A 21,153-nucleotide genomic window follows, 5' to 3' on the forward strand; every position below is an offset into this window, starting at 1 on the left:
AAACAAAGGGAAAACAGGACCAAACAAAAGCGAAACCAAAAACCAACATACAGACAAACAATAAAAAAAATAAAATATATATATCTTTGAATTGGTGGTTAGTTACACTGCAAATCCAAAAGACTTAATTTCACCCATCAGGCATAATGTCCAGGGAGTCTATGATGGGTTCCAAGTTTTATCAAATTTCCTCAAGGAGCCTCTAAGGGAAAATCTTAGCCTCTCAAGTTTTAGTATCTTATGTTGTTTATAAGTTACTTCACTGTTTCCTGATGAGTGCCACACAACAAGCCCATATGATTTTTTTTGTGGTCCTTCCCTCAACATTTATTGTAATTCCTAATAAGTGAAATAAAACATGTACATTTGTTGCTGAACAGCTAAGTTTATATGTGGGTTCTCTGTGTAAAGCTTGTTTTATTTATTACATATGTATATGTTTATGTATATGTATGTATGTATGTATGTATGTATGTATGTATGTATGTATGTATGTATGTATGTATGTATGTATGTATGTATGTATGTATGTATGTATGTATATCATTATTTCAATTTCACTTTACTGGAACACATCCAGAAAATATGTATGCAGTTTTTTGTTTCAAAAAAAAAAAAAAATACACAAGTTGCATGAGTTAAACTCATTGACAGCTCGCTAATACTGTATATGAGACCAGCTGTGTGTATATATATATATTATATATATATATATATATATATATATATATATATACACATATATATGTATGTATGTATATATCAGATTACAGCAAAACATTTGAGAAATGATATTCTGCCATTCACATAGGAAGTGGCTAACAGTTTACATGACTTCTGGTGAATTTCGCAAAGTCGACCCAACAGGAAACCCCCAACACACCACCTCCTACTACAGCTGTGTGTCCTGTCCTCCACGCAAGAGCCGAGGAACAAACACTACACGACAACAATCAGGAACACGTATGAACAACAACTCAACCGGTTTGTAAAGATTGTAAAAAGAAAATTGTAAAGAGAGGTGACTCTTAGAATATATATCTATATATATAGATATATATACAGTAGATTCAGGGACACAGAATGCAAACTGGACACATTCTGTTTTTTTTCATGTTTCCCATTGTCTTGGAGGGGTGCTGTGGAAGGAACCAAAAGAAAGGTAATTAATTCACATACAAATGATATTATTATTATTATTACTATTATTATTATTATTATTATTATTGTTGTTATGAATGTTCTCCTGTTCTCCAACATGACATACGATACAACAGTCAGGGGAGACATACTGTGCAAAATAATGGTCTGTAGGCTTGATGTTATTTAACCGTTCACTGATTTTGGTCGAATGACACGAATGAATTTATTGTGTTTAAATATGGGGATTGTGAATCGTCTGTGTGAGGGGAGAAGTTGGCATTCACTGCCCAGGACATGAGCAGCCTTCTGTGTGCCTCATAAAAATCACTTAAGATTGTTTGACTGATGATCGTTTAATTCCATCGTGGATACACAATGATGAAAACTGTATTAATGGAGCATTTTTGTCACACCATACAATCAGAACTAATTTTCCCATTCACAGTAAGTGCAGGACTCACTGGCCTTCAGCAGGACGTCACACATCAACACTACAGAGCTGTGGAGGGGGAGAGCTTTATGATGCCGTGCATTAAATCTGGTGATGGCTACATTAAAGTGCTGTGGTCCAGGACTGAAAATGAAGGCCCATCCTTCAGCTGTGGGAGAGTTCCGTTCGTAGCTGAAGCCAAACACACTGGAAAGTACAAGTGTCTCACAAGGTAGATACATCATAAACTTTTGTCTTTTTAATGATTCTGACCTCCAAACTCTTTCCTCTTTCTTTATGACACTGCAAGGTAGAGAAGTGAATCATTTGATGGAAATTGCACCACAGTGTGAAATGGATTTTGAATGATGCGATTTTTTTTTTCCAGGTTCGGTGCATACGTCATTCTATTCATATCTGTAAAACACATGGAACAAATTTGCAAGTGCAAGTGAAAGTAGTTCCAAAATCTGTAGTCAGTGTACTCAAATGTAACTTTTGGTCACTGTCACCTTTTAATTTGATTATGTCCCCTATCTTTACATCTATGGCAACATCATTATAAGAATTTATATACTTATGATCATATATAAATACATGGTAAATAATATCTAATTGTCCAGTATGTAAGATCAATGACATCTAGAATTATAATGAGTTATTTTTGCACCCAACAGCAGTAATTAATGTTAACCTTATTGCAACTTATTGCACACAAACTCTCCCTCAGTCACATCTGATAGTATTGCTTGACAGAGCCTGTTTCCAGATGAAGGACGCTGCATACCAATAATCAGAGATGGAAAGAGTACTGAAAGTAAAACTAGTAAAAGTAGTAAAAAGAAGTAGCTTGTTTCAAATTTGCTCCACTTTTTTAACAAGGTTGGGGCTCTTTCTCGTGTCGTGTAAAAAGGACAAGGTGACGCAAATCTCACATTAGTTGTTTTTTATTTAAAGGCAAACCTTTTACAAATTAAAGTGCTGACAAATTAAAATATGTAAGTCAAAATGGGTCACAGGACACAAATGCTTTAACTTTTTTCCTTAATTAGCACCAATTCACCTGTCCTCATCATTCACTGCCAAAGTTTCTGGTGCATTTTTGGTCCACGTGTCCATGCTCTCCAGTGGTGGTGAGCTGTTCTTGCATCTAGAGGTGGTGGAGAAAAGCAGAATTGGATGTTTCCAGCCTGAGAAGAGCGACATAGAGCTGTACATGGGCAGCACTGGAGAGATCCCCTGCCCCGCACACAACTGTACCAACAACTCAGACGTCGCGTGGTACAAGGTGAAGGGCACACGCACGCATAGGCGGGACGATCCTTTTCACAGTGGAAACATTGAGGCTTAAATCACAGCAAAAAAAACTCACACGAGTGTGCTCTTCCTTTCAGGGAAACATATCAGTGTCTGAGCTCAGTAGAGAGACCTGTGTGGAGAACGGACACTTCCACCTGTGTCCAGTCAAAGGCAAAGTGGATGAGGACGTTTACTTCTGTGATCGAAAAGTCATCGAGCGAGGGGTCACATGGACCTTCAGGAGGGCCGTGAATGTCAACGTTTTACGTAAGTGCTGTGTGTGTGTATATACTGTATATATACATATATAGTATATGTTAAAACCATGAAGTGAGTAATTTGCATGGCAAATTTTATTAAATGAATCCCACATATTTTAGTTATTTGAAGCCTATTCATGAAACTGAAGGAACATTCTTTGAAGACTTTTTGCAACACTTGAATTCCTTCAGCTTTTCTTATCTTGCGCCCGTGTGCCGACGTAGAGCTCAAGTTTGTTTTGTACAGTAGCTATATTTTATATTTCATTCGATTTTCCACGATACAGGCAGAACACTGAATATGTGACTTTATTTCCCCATCAAACAGCAAACAGGACAACACCGAAGCCTCCCAATATCATTTATCCTGATGCCAACAGGACAGAGAAAGTAGAACTTGGTAAGTTGCATTGGTAAAATATTGCAGCTCTCAGAATTTATAACAATTTTTCACAGCCATATCAAACATGCGATTTCTAAATACAGTACTGTGCAAAAGCCTTAGGCAGGCAAACATTAATTTTTTTTTTTGCAATGCTATAATAATCATATATAATTAGTTCTCAATCTCGTTATTAAGAAACAACCAGAAAATACCGTAAATATGTAAGCAGTATTAGAAAACAAACATTTTCTGGTGTAAAAAAGGATCATGTACGAAGTAGTGGCTAACACTATGGTCCGGGTTTGTGACCCAATCCAACCAAGGGCCTTACAGTGTCCAATGAACCTGCAGAGGACCCTGTGATGGACTGATGTGAAGGATATGACTTCAAAACACCGGAGGCTTGCTGATAAATAAGACCAGCTTTCAGTTGTATCATTCCATGGAAAAGGCCAACGATCAAATCGTTTGACAGACAAATTCCAATTTTGAAGAGGAAAAAGTGCAGAGAGGTCACACTAAACTAAACCTTGACTTTTGCCTGTAGAAGCTTTTCTGTGTGTGTGTGTACTTGTGAACCAGTAGAACAGGGGACTTTGGTGTCGTTATACACTCACAAACAGGGGACTCCACGTTGAACAGGGGACATTTTTCAGGTCCTTGTTAGTCATGCTTTAAATCAAGCTTAAAATCATGTCTAAGACACTCTGGTGAATTTTTTCAACATTAAGTAAAGTGGGGACTTGCAAGTGTGTGAGTGTTAATGCCCATACTCAGCAGTGCCCCTGCTGGCTGGAGCAGGGATTTTAACACCTCATTCTCACACGTCGTTTGATAGTTGTAGTGATGGTTAGGGTTAGGGTAAGGGGTAAGAGAATGCATTATGTCTATGAGGTGTCCTCATTGAGATATAAAATCAAGTTTATGTGTGTGTGGTTGTATCTTAATATAGAGACCATAAACTAAGAAAATAAAAGGATGGCCATTTGAACATGGCCAAAACCACAAAACTCTATTAGTGGCCTTGCACAGTAACAATAATATAATGTAGTCACTGCTGCTGCTATAACACGATCATGCTTTCTGAATCTTTTCACTTGTTGAAAAATTATTTAAGTTGTTTACATATTCAGTTACTTTTTAAGTTGTATATATTAACTCGGTACTGATTTGACCATGTCTTTATAATGATGGTTTATTGTAATTCGCACTTTTAACGCCTTGTATTTACATGCAGGAGACATCTCCTCTTAGGATGTTAAGGTTTTAACTTAAATTCCCATGTTTTTACTTGTTCTAGATCAATACCACCGTCTGACCTGTGATGTATGTTTCCAATATGAGAAAAACATTTCAGCCAAGGTACAGTGGTACCTGAATCACGGTGGCAACACAAAGCGAAGGACTCTGCTGGACATGGAGAGCCCACTGTGAGTCAGAATCAGAATCAGAATACTTTATTGATTCCCGAGTGGAAATTCTTGGCACTGCAGTCTGTGCCTGCTTGTTAATGTTACCTCACATCATCCACTTTATGTCATGTTGCATCTTGTTACCTCACATTATAGCACGTTACATTAAGATACATCATGTCACATTAAGCTAAATCACACTACATGTTTTGTTTTATTTATTTATTTAAGCTTTAGTTATACAGGGAAGACTGCTCTCATTTGAAAGGATGCCCTGTTACAGTTTTGGCGGAATAAAAAAAGAACAAAAACATACATATACAAATATATACCTACTGTATATACATGCAGAAATACATATAAAATAAAATATAATTAATACTAGTTGAAGGCAGGGCAACAAACATTACATTATATTACATCACGTTAAATTAAGTTACATTAAATTACATCACGTTACATTGAGTTATATCATGTTACTTTAGGTTACATCTCATTACATTGTTACATTATATTACATTACATTATGTTACATCATGTTAAATTAAGTTACATTATGTTACATTAAATTACATCATTTTTTAGTTACATTGAGTTATATCATGTTACTTCAAATCACATTACATTATGTTACATTATATTACATCATTTTTTAGTTACATTGAGTTATATCATGTTACTTTAGGTTAAATCTCATTACATTGTTACATTATATTACATTACATTATGTTACATCATGTTACTTTACCTAACAGGGCATTACATCAGTGTTTCTTTTCATCAGAATCTGAGGATGTGAAATAGAAACAGGTGAAATGCTAATTGCTTTCCATGATTCAGGCCCACACAGCCCATACCTCAGGAATACTGTATCCGCCAGAGCCACATCATTAAAACAGTGACTTCTCAACATTTGAACCACACATATACCTGCTTTGCCAGCAACACTGCTGGGAACGTCAGTGTCACACTCAAGCTTGAGGAGAGAGGTAAAGGTAATATTGTTTCTACTGTTAGCTTCATGTCTTTGTTTTACTCATATGACAATTTCTCATTACATTTTTACATTCACAATTCTATGGAAGAGGATTAGAGAAAGGTGAAAATATTTTTGGAAACAAAATAAAAATAAATGGTTGTAAACGTGTATACTAAATGTCACTGAGTTTGTCATGTCAACTTGAAAAAGGTGTTATGTTGGGTTTTTACTTTGTTAATAATCTAATACGTACAGTTGAAACCAGAAGTTTACATACACTATATAAAAAGACACATATGCTTTCTTTTTCCCACTGTCTGACATGAAATCAGACAATTACTTTTCCTGGTTTAAATCCGTTAGGATTACCAAAATTATTTCTATTTGCTAAATGCCAGTATAGTGTATGTAAACTTCTGGTTTCAACTGTATGTTTTTTTGGACTTGGTTTTCAGTAAAATGGCCCTCACGAGTTGGGTATCCCATTGCATTTTTGCTGCTGGCAGCAGGAATGGCAATCATTTTGCATATGAAATCGCTGGAACTACAGATTATGTACAGATCCCACTTCCAATTTGGAAACCATGGAGGTCAGAACACACACACACACACACACACACACACACACACACACACGTCGCACAGCTCTTCTTTTAAGGACTCACATTGACACGTGGCCCCCCAGTCGATTACATGTGGCCCTTAACCATAACCATGCCTAACCCAAACCTAAATCTAACCACAATTCAATTCAAGTCTCAGTTCTGCCTCAATAGGACCAGGTTTTAGTCTCCATGAGGACTACTGGTCCTGACAATGTCAGTGTTTATGCTAGAAAAGGTCCTAAAGAGGCAACAAATATAAGAACACACATACATTGGCATCCTAACCAAACAGCTGCATCTCGATGTGACTCATTTATGCAACTTATCGATGCATTCAACTCATAAATAATGTCCTCCCTCTTGATGCTTTTCAAATTGAAACTACAGAAAATGCCCTTTAATCCTGAAATATATTGTGTAGCCTGCAAACACACACACACACAAACTTGTTTTTTATAGTGAGGACACATCATTGAACTTTGGTCGAACTTTGTTGTTTTTTAAATGTGTTCTAGCAATGAACTTGACTTGACATGTGAGCTCAGCTCCCGTGTAACTCAAACCCAGCTTATGTGTGGTATGACATTGCAAGCTTGGCACTGTTGTCTTCTATTCACTGTATGTAGTCTGAATACTTCACCGATTTGCATTTAGCTTTGTATTACTAGAATAGGGGTAGTATTTTTTGAAAAATAGTGCTTCCCAACCTCAGTTTCCCCTGAGTTGAGAAATATCTTCATTCAGCTTGGGTTAGGGTGGGTTAGGGTTAGGGTTAATTCTTGATATTACGAAATATATCAGAATTAAGATATTTCTTAATTAAGATATTAAGAAATATCTTAATTCCTTTTTTTGCCCACCAGTGACACTTGGTCCGAGACTTGGCCCGACCAAGTGAATTAAGATATTTCTCGACTCAGGGGAAACTGACTTTGGGAAGCACAATTTTTCAAAAAATACAACCCCTATTCTAGTAACACAAAGCTAAATGAAAATCGGTGAAGTATTCCTTTAACTTCACAGACTTCATTTTTCTCACATGTTCTCAGCCACTTTATTGTAACATATGTAATCTGAGACAGATTATGAGCCAGTGGGCCCCTGGGCACAGACAAGAACTACAGACACAGGACAAACTGTGTGTAGTTTGCATGTTCTCCCTGTGTGTGTGTTTCAGTTTCCTCCTATAGGTCCAAAAACATGCAGAAGTTAAATGGACACTCTAAATTGACCATAGATGCGTGTGAGTGTGGAAATGAATGGATGTATGATCACATGTCGAAATTATCTTTCCCATGAACACTTGTTTTCCTCACTAGAGAAACCGTTTGATGTGCTGCTGTCGCACGTGTGGAGCGCGACATCAGCGGAGATGGAGACAGGTTGGACCCTTTCCTCTCCTTCAGGACCTGAGACTGATAAGGAAGGTACTACATATGTTCAATTTACAAATATCTGTATACATTTCCTTTGCATGTGAGAGCAGAAGCGAAGGCATTTAACCCCTTGCTTTGGCAGCGTGTCAACAATGCATGGACCTGACGAACACTGAGCTGGGGGAGGCCAACCAGAGACCACGAGTGATGCTGCTGCACCAAGTATTGGAGGAGCAGTGGGGGTATCGGCTGTGTCTGCTGGACAGGGACGTTGTTCCGGGAGGAGGTCAGAGGATCAGATCATGTTGATCAGATTAGGCTTCTGCAATTTCATCGCACCTGAAGCATTTACCGTTCCAGTACAGTGACAGCAAAGTTTTTCTGTTCTATTCTATTCTATTCTATTTGATTTTGGGGGCCCACCACTTCAGAGTACATAAACAGTATATAAAGATATTTAAATTTCTTTACTATGTAAAAAAAATAACCAAAACTTCCAAAGGAGTAGAAAGAGGTTTTGAACTTGTTAAATCTTTGAGCATATTTTTTAATTCATACTGCTTAACCTCAGTTGTGGGTGTGTGTGCCAACCACGACATTTCCTGATCTGATTTTCTTTTCTATTTTCAGCATATGCAAATGATGTTGTTGGTGCAATACAGAGGAGCCAGATGCTCATCTGTCTCTTGTCAGCCGACTACCTCTGCAACAGCAACGCTCTGTTTGTCCTGGAATCGGGAATCCAGGTGAGGCCTATACGGTGTCCCGCGGCCATGTTTATCATTGCATTATCAGTCTGACTTATTATAGGATTTAAGGTTTCTGAGATGGAGACAGCGTTCAGGACTGTGTGCAGTTAGGAACTGATGACAATGGTTGCTTCAAGGCTGATGGTGCTGATTAAACACTGCAATTGTCACTTTCACAAGAGAAAGGTATGGCAGGAGCACTGTATGTCCCTTAAACAATATGAAGAAATACATTTTTAAAAACATGGTTTTATCATTTATTATATTTATTTAATACTGATAAGTATACTACTACTACTAATAATAATTTTATTGATACAGCACTTTTGAAGCTTCAGTGCAAAGTGATGAAGCCCTTACAGATTGGTTTATGGGTAGGTTGGTACTGTAAATAAATCAACTACTACTTTTTATATATATATTTTTTTAGATACTTTTTTTTTCAACTTTAATGATCCAGAATGTTTTTCAAAATAAGCTGTGATAACAATAATAATAATAACAATAATAATGATGATGATGATAAACTTTATTCGTATAGCACCTTCCATACAAGGATTGCGATAAGTGATTCGCAATAAAAGGTAAAGCAAATTTAAAAAGCAAATACAACACAGGGTGGAATCAAATAGGAAAAGGCTAGAAGCAAAAAGTAGACACCTGGTTTTAACTTTGAAATACAACAAAAGATGCAAATAAAACAGTAAAATACCAAACAGGGTGGGAAAAGGCTTGAGTCAAGAGGTTAAAACCCTGTTTTAACTTCAAATGCGAATAAAACACAACACAGGGTGGAATAAAAAGGAGCTAGTTGAAAGTTAGAGTAAAAAGATAAGTTTTATTTCTTCTTAGTGAGCTGGCTTTCCTTATATCTAAGGGTAGTGTGTTCCAAAGTTTAGGGGTGTAAGTTGTTATGGGAAACCTCAAATAAACCAGCAGTGGACGATTGCAGTGAATGTAGCTTGGTCCTAGCTCATGAAGTGCTTCGTATACATGGAGGAGCTTTAAGTCAACTGTAAATGTTACAGGGAGCCAGTGTCGGGCAGCTAAGACTGGACTATTATGCTCTCTCTTCCTGTATGTATAACTTAGTCTGATTTCCATCTATCATTTCAGGTATTCCAAGGTGAAAATGTAAGATAACTAAGCAAATTTAAAAAAGAAAATAAAACATTTCATGTGTCTTATGTTCTCAGGCTTTGCTGCAAAAATCAACTCCCAAACTCCTCCTGATATGGACCTGTAGGGACTCAGCGACACTGATCCAGGAGGCCCCACTTCCGTCACTGGTCCAAAGGGCCTTGAAGGTTCTACCAAGTCTGAACTGGGCGACAGGAAAACCTACCAGAGCCTCCTGTGATTTCTGGAGGTCTTTAAAGAAGGCCATGCCCAATCACAGAGTGAAGCTGGAATCAATCTTGTAGTAACGATTACTGTTACCAAACATTTACATCTATTTATAGCGTGCTTATTTATTTGCATTACCGTTCACAGAAACGTAAAGTGTCAACATAATCCCCATGATGGTCGGACACCAAATCATCATGGATCATTTTCAAATGAAGAAAAATAAAATGTATATCTTCGTAATAAAAATACACATTACCTGTGTAAAAAAACAACATACTCTACAATTAATAGCATGTAGTTTAAATACAGTTACTTTTTTAGCAGTATTATTTAAAAAAATGTATATTTATATATAAAAAAATACAGTTACTCTTAACCATTAAAGGATTTACTCTTATCGTAAATTGTGAAGTCTAATATTCTGTGAGACATGTCAGCAATGACCTTGACACAAACAATATCCAAAACTTTTATTTGGTGGTGGTTTTGATTTCAAGAGAGTCTATTTTGATAAAACAGGTCATGGCAGTGGATGATGTGATTCATGTGGGGATTTTTGCAGCCTGAAAGAGTTTTAAGTCTACATTTCTGGTCAAGGGAATTTTCTGAAGAGTTTCAGGCACAAAGGAGAGGTTACTGACTGATATGCCACGTCTGTCTGAGGTGACGGTATGATACATTTAAGTGGCAATGGAAAGAGTTGGTATTTAACTGTGATGGCTTTCGGAGTCAGGTCTTCACCAAAACTGACAACTAAAATCAACTCCTTTAATTGTGAACATAAAACTTAAAATAAAATAAAAAATCTATACAGAAGATGTGCCAAGTAAAACACAGAGAAGTGTGTTGATAAAGCCAAAACAGAATGGGACACGGCTCCCACATTAAAGAAGCTTAAAAAAACAAAACAAACAGGAAGCTGCCTATGAGGTGGTACAGCTGCTGGGAACAATGAGTTGATGATTTACAATAACGTTACTGTTACATATCAACATAACAAAAAAAAAAAAAAAAAAGGGTTTTACACATGATGACACACTTATTCAATCAAATGTCTACTGTGTGTCCCACTTGCTCCCCATATTGACACAACACTCAAACTCACACTCCCATTTGCGGGTTCAAAAAAATTCAAAACAATACCACTTCCACGTACATTTTTACACAAACGCTAAAGTAAATTTAGGAGTTGCTCGGGACCACAGTCAACCATCTTAAGGGGAGAAAAAAAAAAACAAGCACGATGTAAAAGGACCACAACGTTTTCTCATCAGCCAGCAGAAGGAAACTGTAGAAAAGTTTGTGTCAGAAGTCTGGATAATTTATTGTTTTCATCACAGCACTCCTCCCCTCTCGTCACAGGGGCTTGGGCTTTCTCGTCTCAGTTGTCATACATGTACATGCGAGTTCAGTCTCTGAATATCAAAGGCCTACATTATGCTTACTTCCATGCAGACACAGGGAGTTCTCAAACCCCCAAGGCTACAGTGAGGAGTCACGTTACCTTCAGAGATATTTAAAGGTCCAGTGTGTAACATTAAGGAGGGGTTAATGGCAGATACTGAATATGCTACACGTAATTAAGTTTAAATACGTGTATAATAACTTTAGTCGTTCAGACCGGACACATTGCGTGTGCGCCGTTGCTGCATTCCATTATGTTTTTAATTTTCGAATTCTAATTTTTTTTTTTTTTAGCGTGACGCACGTGGTTCCCAGCAAAAGTAGAGAAGAGAAAAGACGTGTGATGATGATATTGACATTCTAGGAGCATGAATACAGAAAACTGCCACCTCTCACTGTAGTTATAGCGTCTAAGCTGAACCTAAATACCTAAATACATGTAAAACATACATTTGATATCTTTTTAATGTCTGAATAAACAAATATGTGAGATTTTCTGACAGTGATAAGTCAGAACGTGAAGTCACAATCATATTGCTGGTGGGGGGAGATGTGGGAGACAGAGAAAAAGCACAGGGGCAAGTTTTAATGATGTCTTTGTTATATGGAGCAAAGAAACCGGGAAAATATTCACATTTAAGAAGCTGAAAAATCAGAAAGCTTGTTTTAATTATTGAAAAAAACACTCAAAGTGATTAATCGATTATCAAAATAGTTCATGATTACTTTAGTAATTGATTAATTGTTGGTTGCAGCCCTAGCGGACACGCAACATGCAGCACAACACACGCAACGCATCCAGTGTGGAGACCACCACCTTCCTCTGCAATTATTCTACAGTAGCCCACAGGGACAGCCAGCCAGAACGTCTTTCTTACATAGAAGCAGAAGCTAACTATGCAAATGAAGAAGAAGACCCTTTCTGGTATGTGAAGGCCCCTGTAGTTCCACAATGCACTTGGGGAAAGGAAGGAGTGAGCAGCTTGTTATTCAGCAGTCTCGCCATTAGATGTCACTAATTCTTACACACTGGACCATTAACCCCATGCAGAATTATCCACTAATGACAGTCATCTATTTTTTGTCGCCTTCGGCCTTCAGCTTCCTTTCCCAAAGTTTTTGATTATCAGAGAAACCTTGCTTGCCCTTGTTGAATGAATTCGGTCCCGCAGATGTTGGCGTCTCTCTGAAAAGATGGCAGATAAATCACTTTAGTCTTGGACCCAAATATGTAACATAACTCCATAGATAATTATGGAGAAAAAAAAAAGACTAAACTTTGACAAAAAAACAGAGGCAGAGGAAACAATGAGGAGGGGGCATTGTGTGCAAGTGTGTACATACCTGCCGATGTTCTTCATCCTCATCTTTGCTTCAGGAGGCATCTCCTCAGGTTCACTCTGCATGGCAAGAAAAGAAACGTACAGTTCATCTGTAAAGATTGGTTGTAGATATAATATACAACCATGCCATATCTATGTGCATGTGCACTCACATCGTCAGAATCGTTAAAAACAGATGCCAGCCCTGGCTTTTTTGGAGGAAGTGATGGTGTGGGCTCTTTTGGTTTCTAAAGTTGATGGAAGAAGAAAGATTTAGGGAAACAGAATAAAACCAAACAACCAAGCAGCAACACACTTCCATGAGGAAGAAAATCATATTAGAAATCCTCACATTTGATTTGTTAAATCAGCTCATCATAAGCACCTGTGCTTCATAGAGGATTTTAATGAATCATTATTAAGTTCTATTGTTTCAATCCCTGAGAAACTTTAAACGGTTTCAGCACCACTCACATTAGACATATTTCCATCAGCCTGTTTTTATGCATTTACTGCATTAAAACAAAAGGTCAAAACGGAAAGAGATAAAGTCAAGTCAAACTCTTGAGGGAGGTGGAAAAGTGTGGCGCATCAATAAAAAAAAGTGCAATGGAAAGAAAATAACTCGCATGACTTAAATATCAATGCAGCGTCACTGCACTGGAACAATAGTAGAAACAGATGATATTTGAGATATCAGAGGTATTTGCAGACTAATAATGAAACCACTGCAATGAAATTCCACCATGGATCAACAGTTAATGGCAGTCTTTATTTATGCCATTAGGTAGTGCCCTCTTATCCTTTTTCAGTGGTAGCACAGATTCTAAGTTTTGAACATCCTATTCAAATGTGCTTACATTTTATTGGAAACCAGTTTATTGAGTTTCTTGATAATGATCAAAATATGGCGCGTATGCCAGGAATGTTTTGCCTTTTCCTGGCTTGTGGTGGCAGCTCTATGTCTTACAAATGATGGAATTATATCAAATACACAGTCTGTGCAAGCATTTATAGGCACTGTGTACACACTTACTGTTGCTCCAAGTTTGATTGATATCGGGTTGGACTTCTTCGCAGTCGAACTGCTCATGCTAAAGCCTATTTTGGAAACTTTGCTGGGTGCTGGTGGGTCAGCTGAGGGCTCCTCTTCATCCTCATGTGTAAAATGGTGGGATGTACGTTTGACTGCGGTCCCTTCTCCCCCCACAGTGCTACAAGAGACAGGCTTAGTTTTCACTCTGCCTCCATCCTCCTGCGGCCCTGCTTGAGGCAAGACAACTCACCAAGGTGAACAAATGTTTTCAGAGAACTGAAGAATAATTTAAGCTGCCACTTTTACCTGTGTGGCTACGTTTCTAGCCATTCCATTCTACCACTGAACAGTTTTAAGTCCACCTGGGGACTGTGTGCGTTAAGTGTATATAAAGTCAGAATTGTTATGTGAGCATTGCACATAAGACTGAAGGCATGTTATAATAATAACAGCACAGCTAACCCGTGCTATTTACCTTTAGGTTAATGACTTACTATCTCGCTGGCTAGGCCAATGGCATGTTCGAATACTAACAGGAACACTTGTGGTCTGGAGGCAACCTAGCCTTTGCATTATTGGCTGGCTAAGATAACATTAGCTCACTCGCATACATCCAACCAAATCTCCATAGATACAGTGGTAAGTGAGTATACCGTTAAGTTACTTTGCGTTAGCATTAGCCACTTAATGATATGTATCATAGCTTAGCGACACTTGCGGAATATTAACTATTTAACGTCAGTTTTAGTCGGTAATAATAGGTGGGCAGACAGTCAACCTAATATTACAAACTGCTCGTTTATTACCACATTAAAAACGCGAAAACAGCACAAATATCACCTCTGTCGTCGGCGCAATCTCGTCTGTTATGCTTGCGATCCGCCATCATTGCTCTTCTCTGATCCGCCGCCACGTGTCGCTAGTCTCAGTGGACACTTCTTGTTCAGTTTGTAGAAGAAGAAGACGCGGAAGATGGAGGAAATGTGAACAAGGTAAACATTGTACGAATTGTTAACACCAATTTAGCCTCGGTATGTTATTTTGGAGGGTGAACTGTGACAGATAGTGTATTGAATTTACTTACAATTAGAAGAAAATGTTTTTAAAAAGCGATGATAATGTGACATTATAGCCGTTTTAGCCGGGAGTTAGTATCGTAAACATATGCCGATGTTACCTGACGTTAGCTAAGCTAACAACATAACCTGTTTATCTGTTTGTCTTCTCAACAACTCCTGTGTGTAATCTTCTCTTTGTTCCTTTTAAAGCTTTATGTTAAACAATGAGCCAGTCGAGATGGGGCAGACCCTGTGCATATGTTCCCGTGGCTCCATCACCATCGACAACAAGAAGTATTACTTCATCCAACAACTAGATGAGGGGTAAGATGACACGTCGTATGGTTTGATCTATGTTACTGTTCCAAATATCTTATATTTGTCGCCAAGTCCAGCATATGCAAACTGGCACACACAATTTGTTAAAATTCTTGTTTATTGTTATTGTTTTCCCCCATGTGATCTTTGTTGATTATTGTATTTTATTGCTTGTGCAGCACTTTGTAGCTATCATTTTTAAAAGCAACACAAATTAAGAATGACTTATGCACATAGTTACTTTAAAAAAATAAATAAATGTGTTGACAATACTAGCTAGCCTCATCTGTCAAAACCTAATTTGAACCAAGATTACTACAGTATTGTCAGAGTCTGATTTCTCTGTGTCCTCTTAGTGGGTTCAGTTATGTTGATCTGGTAGAGGGGGCAAAGGATGGGCGATCTTATGCTCTGAAAAGGATCCTGTGCCATGACCGCGAAGGCCGCCACGAGGCTCAGACGGAGATTGAGATGCATCACATGTTTAATCACCCTAACGTCTTGAGCCTGGTTGCACACACCTTTGTCGACCGTGGAGGCAAGAGTGAAGCCTGGTTACTTCTCCCTTATATCAGTGTAAGTAGGTGCAGCAGTCAGGTTGTTGAGAATAACCCCTGAGGGATATTTGTCTGACAGATGCATTTGTGTGTTTCTGCAAACAGAAAGGCAGCCTGTGGTGTGTTTTGGAGAAGCTAAGAGACAAAGGCAGCTCAATGCCCGAAAGACAGATCTTGCAAATTTTGCGTGGCATCTGTTTGGGACTCAAGGCTATTCATGAAAAAGGCTATGCACACAGGTAACCTCTCCACAAACATGCACATGGCCAGTGAAATGACTTATGCTGTCTTGTGAGGAGTAATCGAAATAAACACTTTCGATGGATTCATTAATAAACATATTAATGATAACATAATAATGTTTTATATTGCCCATTCATTCATGCAAACTATTTTTGCTCCTCACTGCTGCCACAATCGTCCGTGTTTATTTTCTCAATAAGGTAAGATAAATAAGCAAAAGCAAAGTACTAATGGGGACAATTATATTTATAAAGAAATTATGGAAGTATGTTTTTAAATTTTAGAAGCCTTGTATTGAATGATGTGCATCTCTCCTTTTACTATTGTATGTTGCATTTTTGTATTTTTCTTTTATTCCAAATTTGTATCCAACATGGATACTATCCAGTTATATAGTTAGAAAATGTAACCTGAGCATTTAACATGTTTTCATTTACTCTTTTCATGACTGAAACTTGTCAGTGTGTCTTTTGATTTAAGAAATTGCATACATTTAACTAAAAAACTATGCCACATGGCTGCTATGATTTGACAGAGATCTGAAGCCCACAAATGTGCTTCTGGATGAAGATGACAGGCCATTTCTGATGGACCTGGGCTCTATGAACCATGCCAGGATTGAGGTAAGGAAGGAGCATAAATGAGTTTAATTGGACTTATGAACATGTCTCTTTTTATATACAGTACTGTGCAAAAGTCTCAGGTCACCATCAACGTTGTTGTTTTTATGTCTGTCAAATTCTATGATCATTGGCAACTGATGTGATGATGTCAGCAACCTGTCAGTCTTCAGTAATGTTTGTCGGCATGAAATTGTCAGACAAACACAGAATTTGCCATTAACATTAATTAGGGATTCACTCCAGGTTTAAGAGAGCCACATTCATGCTATTGTTCAAGTGTAAGGGTAGGTCACACTAAATGTTTGACACTTAAACCTCTATCAGCTGTTTTTTCCTCTGAAAAATGTGTTTAATTAGTTTACCAAGCCTTGCTATTAGTGATAATGTTATGTAAAGAGTATTTATTCAGTGTCATGCCTAGAGCCATCCCTTCCACAGTCACAAGTGTGTTGTTTGTATACAGCTTTCAGTGTTTGTCAAAGATTTGCCTTTTCAATATGTCTTCTAAATGATCCTCACCTTGTGTATATTTTTAATTAAATTGAATTAATGACAGGTCAGAGGCAGCAGGGAAGCCATGACCATACAGGACTGGGCAGCCCAGCGCTGCACCATTTCCTACAGGGCTCCTGAGCTCTTCAATGTCGAGAGTCACTGCATTATAGACGAGCGAACTGACATCTGGGTAAAGCCACAATTTTCTCTTTTTTCATGTCCTCTGGCTTCTGTATGTTGTTCATAATTCACTTATTACTTATTACTTATATGACCTAGAATGTGTAATTAATAGAAACAATTGGGAAATGTATCATTGTATCACGCTTCACTTTGGGTTGGATGCAAAAACAGAGACACTGTCAGGGCCTCGGTTTGGCTTGTGTTGTCTTGACTCTGTGATTCTCTGTCGCAAATGAAGCTATAGCAGCTGCTACCACAGGGAGCACAGACCAAGGCTGCGTTATTTGTGCTCATTTCATAGTTTCATAGTTCATTTTGTCACAGAACCAACGAACCATTTGCGAACCATTGCTAAATTAATTGCAGACTATTTTGATTCATTTTCATTGCTTCTTATATATTCTGGTTTCTTTGCTCCATATAACGAAGGAATTAAATCTGAATAATTTTGGTTTGTGGACAAAACAAGACACATGATGACGTTTCATCATTTCAAGGTTTGGGAAACATTCATCTGTGTTTTCTGACATTTGATGGACTAAACAATTATCTGAGAATATTATCGACAAAATTAGTTGCTTCCCTAGTAATGACAGTTTTGCAAAAGCCATATCTTGGCACAGCATGACACCGATCACCATCACTGCCGACCATTAATGACATTATGTTGTCAACTGTTTGCCGTCTTCTCTCCTTCAGTCACTTGGCTGTGTGCTTTACTGCATGATGATGTTGGAGGGACCGTTCGACCTCATATTTCAGAAGGGGGACAGTGTTGCCCTCGCTGTCCAGAATCCAGTGACCATTCCACCGTCCTGCAGGTCAGTTTCCCATTGATGTACTGTATAAGTAAATAGTGGAGAAAGCTCCATCCAACATAAATAAATAAATAGAGAAATTCTGCACATTTAACTTTTCACAGATGTTTTGTTGTCTGCAGTTAGACATGTGTCATGATATATCACTATATGATTGTCTTGAAATATATTGATCTTTACATAATTATTGTATCGTGATATTATTCTTAACGTTTAACAATATCTTGAACTCACTTAGTTTCTCAGTGTATTATTGATAACACTGTGTGGTTATAGTATAGTTATAAATATTGTACTAGGGAAGTAATATTCATTATCATCATTATTAACAATGAAAAAAAAACATTGTGACGGTATTACACTGTTGATAGTCTACAGCAGGTATGTCCAAAGTTTGGCCTTGGTCAGATTTCACCTCCTATTATGATATTATTATATATCTGACCCCAGATGTGAAAGAAAGACAAAAAAAATTCATTTGTTCACTCCTGTGTGTCTTAAATTTGGTTACATTGCCCTTTTAAAAATGATAATTGTGACAATGTAAATAAAATCATTATAAAACAGTGCATTAGTATGCAACTTTTACTGTTAAAAAAAAAAAAAAAAGGTCTGAAGGGACCATTAACCCCTGGGAATCTTCACATTATCAAATCTGGCCCTCATTAAAGAAAGTTTGGACACCCCAGGTATACACTAATTCTTAACACCAAGCTACTACATGGCTGTTGCTGTGGAAATAATATGGTAATACTGTAATATTATCACCTTATTACTGGGAAAGAGCCGTAACTTGGTCAAAATCACTGGATCGGATATTGGACAGATCAAAATATGAAATCTGATACAATTCCAATAGCATTTTAGCTGAGTCATGCACAGTTGGAGAATTATGTCTGTGAAATGGTTTTAAATGTCCAGCACGGCAGATACTACATGAGAATAAGTGGTATCGTGCCATCCTTACTTATTACTTCACTATGACACTGTTTATACCAAGTCTGGAATTGCATTAAAATAATATGGTATTACCATAAAATGATCACTTTACTAATATCATGTTGTTTTTGTGCTTGAACTTGAATGCTATCAAAGTGTAAAGGTTCATACAACCACATTGGGGATTAGACGTCGGTTGTTCTTATGTGGTGTTTGTGTTCCCTGTGCACAGTTACTCCGAGGGCCTGCAGATGCTGCTGAGCTCCATCATGGTGTCAAACCCACAGGAGAGACCAAACATCAGCTGGGTCCTTGACCAGGTACAGGACCTTCAGAGTCGCAGCCCCAACACCCAGACCAACATGGTTTGATGCTGCACACAGGGCGCTCTAGGTTTGAGCTCACGGAGACATTTGCACACATAAATGAATGAAATGAATGCATCTCATTGATTTTTAGGCTTGAAAATATTCATTTTTATTTATTGACTTGAGTACAAAATTCTTGGCATCAGCATCAGCTTTTTTTGAATGTTCAGATCCAGCCCCCATATCCCAGTGGACTCTTGTTATCCCTATAGGCGATCCAAATGTCCATCTTAAAGGCCTTAAATATAGTTTGACCCTGCTGTGTGATGGAGGCAAGGCTTGCTTCTAATAATGAGTTTACCCCTGTGTTGTTAAAGGGACAGATCGACATTTAGAAAAATATTCACATTCTTTGACGGTCATGTGAGAACAGATACTCTCATGTCTGTTTATTCAACGTGACTCTGGAGCCAGCAGCCAGTTACCCTAACTTATTACAGCTTAGCAATAAAGGCTGGAAAGCAGGGGGAACAGCTAGCGGAGCTCTGTAGAAAGGTAACAGTTAAAAAAGATAATAAAACATTTTTGGAATGGATAATTCAATAAGAGCCTTGCTTTCTAGTCTCTATGCCAAGCTAAGCTAACAGGCTGCCAGCTGAATTTCTATTTTATTATGACAGTAAAGAAGGAAATGCATGATTGTCGAAAAATTGTAGTTTTTTAACGTTCGATTGGGTGAGGCTGCCTGAGTTAAATAGATATGAGATTATATTCTTCATCTTTCATCTCAATTTCTGAGTTTTGTGTGTATGTGTGTGTGTAACACTCAGAGTTTGTCTGTACTGAGGAAAAGGCAGTGTCCTCCTCACCTGCAATGCTGTATTTGACCACACAGAGGTGCTATAGCATCACAGACCCCTGCTCCCTTATAGACATACAGATTGACCATTTCTCTGTCTGTGCTGTCAGTTTATGTGCATATAGGAAGGAGAAGGGGCCAGGTGTTACTATTACACACCTAAACACACACATGATTTTATGAAATATAACTCTAAGTCATTGTCATTGCAGTTTACCCGTGTGTTGCTGCATTTTTCACTGTAATTTGTTTTTAAAAGTATTTTCTATTCCAGCTGTGCTCATGTTTCATTCTGTGTTTTTTCCCCGCTCACATGTAAACGTGTTCTGACTCTTTTGTTCTCAGGGTTCACCCACATCCTCATGGTACCATTTTACAACTGCTATTAAATTAACTTAAACATAGGGCATTTCAGTTAAGATTCATGCTTGAATGACTCTGTAATGCAGTGATAACAGTCCATAATAGAACTGAAGAAAGGTACTTGTTTGGGCTGTCACTTTTTTTTAAATAAATCAAATTAAAAAAAAATTAGTATTTTTAATGTATACCACTCAGTAGAGCCGGATGGAATAGACACTCCCTGAAGTGGAAATCACTGACGACAGGAGCAAGCGTCAACAGCTTTTAACTAAAATGTAGTAACATAACATCACTTCTATGTTAAAATATAGAATTCTGGGGATCGGGATCGAGTGTGCCTAGATGTGTTTACATGGACACAAGTAATTGGAATAGAATATGTCTAGTGAACTAATAGTGAACTGACATGAAAGTCACAGATGCAGAAGAAGAGGAAAATTAATCTTCTGCTTCTACGTCCGGAGAATTCTGACTGAACACATGTTTTGTGTCCATGTAAACAATGGAATTGTAAATTCCAAATTGGAACGAATGAAGAAATTTTGCACACGTAAACACAGCTACTGTCATATAATATGGTCGGAAAACCCCACGCGTGTCCTCCCTGTGCTGGATCCTAATGCGTACTACTTCAAATGA

General features: G+C 37.8%; 3 protein-coding genes across 7 annotated transcripts; 2 read left to right on the forward strand and 1 right to left on the reverse strand.

Moving 5' to 3' along the window:
- Positions 1–854: 854 nt before the first annotated feature.
- Positions 855–10,253, forward strand: LOC131459295 (interleukin-18 receptor accessory protein-like). 3 transcript variants are annotated; one of them, XM_058628919.1, is made up of 12 exons: positions 855–1,162; positions 1,589–1,805; positions 2,702–2,861; positions 2,968–3,139; positions 3,461–3,532; positions 4,818–4,947; positions 5,770–5,924; positions 6,364–6,498; positions 7,833–7,940; positions 8,032–8,175; positions 8,520–8,635; positions 9,835–10,253. In XM_058628919.1, exons 1-12 carry the CDS (start codon positions 1,084–1,086, stop codon positions 10,060–10,062), a joined length of 1,716 nt encoding a protein of 571 aa, XP_058484902.1. In that variant the 5' UTR covers positions 855–1,083; the 3' UTR covers positions 10,063–10,253. The 3 variants fall into 3 exon arrangements, with proteins under 3 accessions (XP_058484902.1, XP_058484903.1, XP_058484905.1); XM_058628920.1 differs by having other exon boundaries at positions 5,770–5,918; XM_058628922.1 differs by lacking the exons at positions 855–1,162; positions 1,589–1,805 and having other exon boundaries at positions 1,821–2,861.
- Positions 10,254–12,021: 1,768 nt separating this feature from the next.
- LOC131459297 (PEST proteolytic signal-containing nuclear protein-like) lies at positions 12,022–14,679 on the reverse strand. 2 transcript variants are annotated; one of them, XM_058628926.1, is made up of 5 exons: positions 14,591–14,679; positions 13,751–13,977; positions 12,888–12,962; positions 12,737–12,792; positions 12,022–12,578 (listed from the first exon to the last, which is right to left on the reverse strand). In XM_058628926.1, the coding sequence occupies exons 1-5, from the start codon at positions 14,637–14,639 to the stop codon at positions 12,467–12,469; spliced, it is 519 nt and encodes a 172-aa protein (XP_058484909.1). In that variant the 5' UTR covers positions 14,640–14,679; the 3' UTR covers positions 12,022–12,466. The 2 variants fall into 2 exon arrangements, with proteins under 2 accessions (XP_058484909.1, XP_058484908.1); XM_058628925.1 differs by having other exon boundaries at positions 13,751–13,980; positions 14,591–14,665.
- On the forward strand, positions 13,971–20,430 carry stk16 (serine/threonine kinase 16). Of its 2 annotated transcripts, none has more exons than XM_058628924.1 (8): positions 13,971–14,389; positions 15,019–15,132; positions 15,483–15,702; positions 15,789–15,922; positions 16,462–16,549; positions 17,106–17,234; positions 17,927–18,048; positions 19,217–20,430. In XM_058628924.1, the coding sequence occupies exons 2-8, from the start codon at positions 15,023–15,025 to the stop codon at positions 19,353–19,355; spliced, it is 942 nt and encodes a 313-aa protein (XP_058484907.1). In that variant the 5' UTR covers positions 13,971–14,389; positions 15,019–15,022; the 3' UTR covers positions 19,356–20,430. The 2 variants fall into 2 exon arrangements, with proteins under 2 accessions (XP_058484907.1, XP_058484906.1); XM_058628923.1 differs by lacking the exon at positions 13,971–14,389 and adding an exon at positions 14,614–14,742.
- The last annotated feature ends 723 nt before the right edge of the window (positions 20,431–21,153 follow it).

The sequence above is a fragment of the Solea solea genome, chromosome 5 (genome assembly GCF_958295425.1).
Source record: "Solea solea chromosome 5, fSolSol10.1, whole genome shotgun sequence".
Lineage (NCBI taxonomy): Eukaryota > Metazoa > Chordata > Actinopteri > Pleuronectiformes > Soleidae > Solea > Solea solea.

Excerpts from the sequence above, each read along its gene's own strand:
- LOC131459295 (XM_058628919.1), top strand. The coding sequence starts at position 1,084 with ATGCAAACTGGACACATTCTGTTTTTTTTCATGTTTCCCATTGTCTTG. Across the intron at positions 2,862-2,967 it reads CAGACGTCGCGTGGTACAAG|GGAAACATATCAGTGTCTGA; the intron begins GTGAAGGGCACA and ends TCTTCCTTTCAG. Across the intron at positions 5,925-6,363 it reads GCTTGAGGAGAGAGGTAAAG|TAAAATGGCCCTCACGAGTT; the intron begins GTAATATTGTTT and ends CTTGGTTTTCAG.
- stk16 (XM_058628924.1), top strand. The coding sequence starts at position 15,023 with ATGTTAAACAATGAGCCAGTCGAGATGGGGCAGACCCTGTGCATATGT. Across the intron at positions 15,923-16,461 it reads GAAAAAGGCTATGCACACAG|AGATCTGAAGCCCACAAATG; the intron begins GTAACCTCTCCA and ends ATGATTTGACAG. Across the intron at positions 17,235-17,926 it reads ACGAGCGAACTGACATCTGG|TCACTTGGCTGTGTGCTTTA; the intron begins GTAAAGCCACAA and ends TCTCTCCTTCAG.
- LOC131459297 (XM_058628925.1), bottom strand. The coding sequence starts at position 14,639 with ATGATGGCGGATCGCAAGCATAACAGACGAGATTGCGCCGACGACAGA. Across the intron at positions 12,963-13,750 it reads CAATCAAACTTGGAGCAACA|AAACCAAAAGAGCCCACACC; the intron begins GTAAGTGTGTAC and ends CATCAACTTTAG. Across the intron at positions 12,579-12,736 it reads AGGATGAAGAACATCGGCAG|AGAGACGCCAACATCTGCGG; the intron begins GTATGTACACAC and ends CCATCTTTTCAG.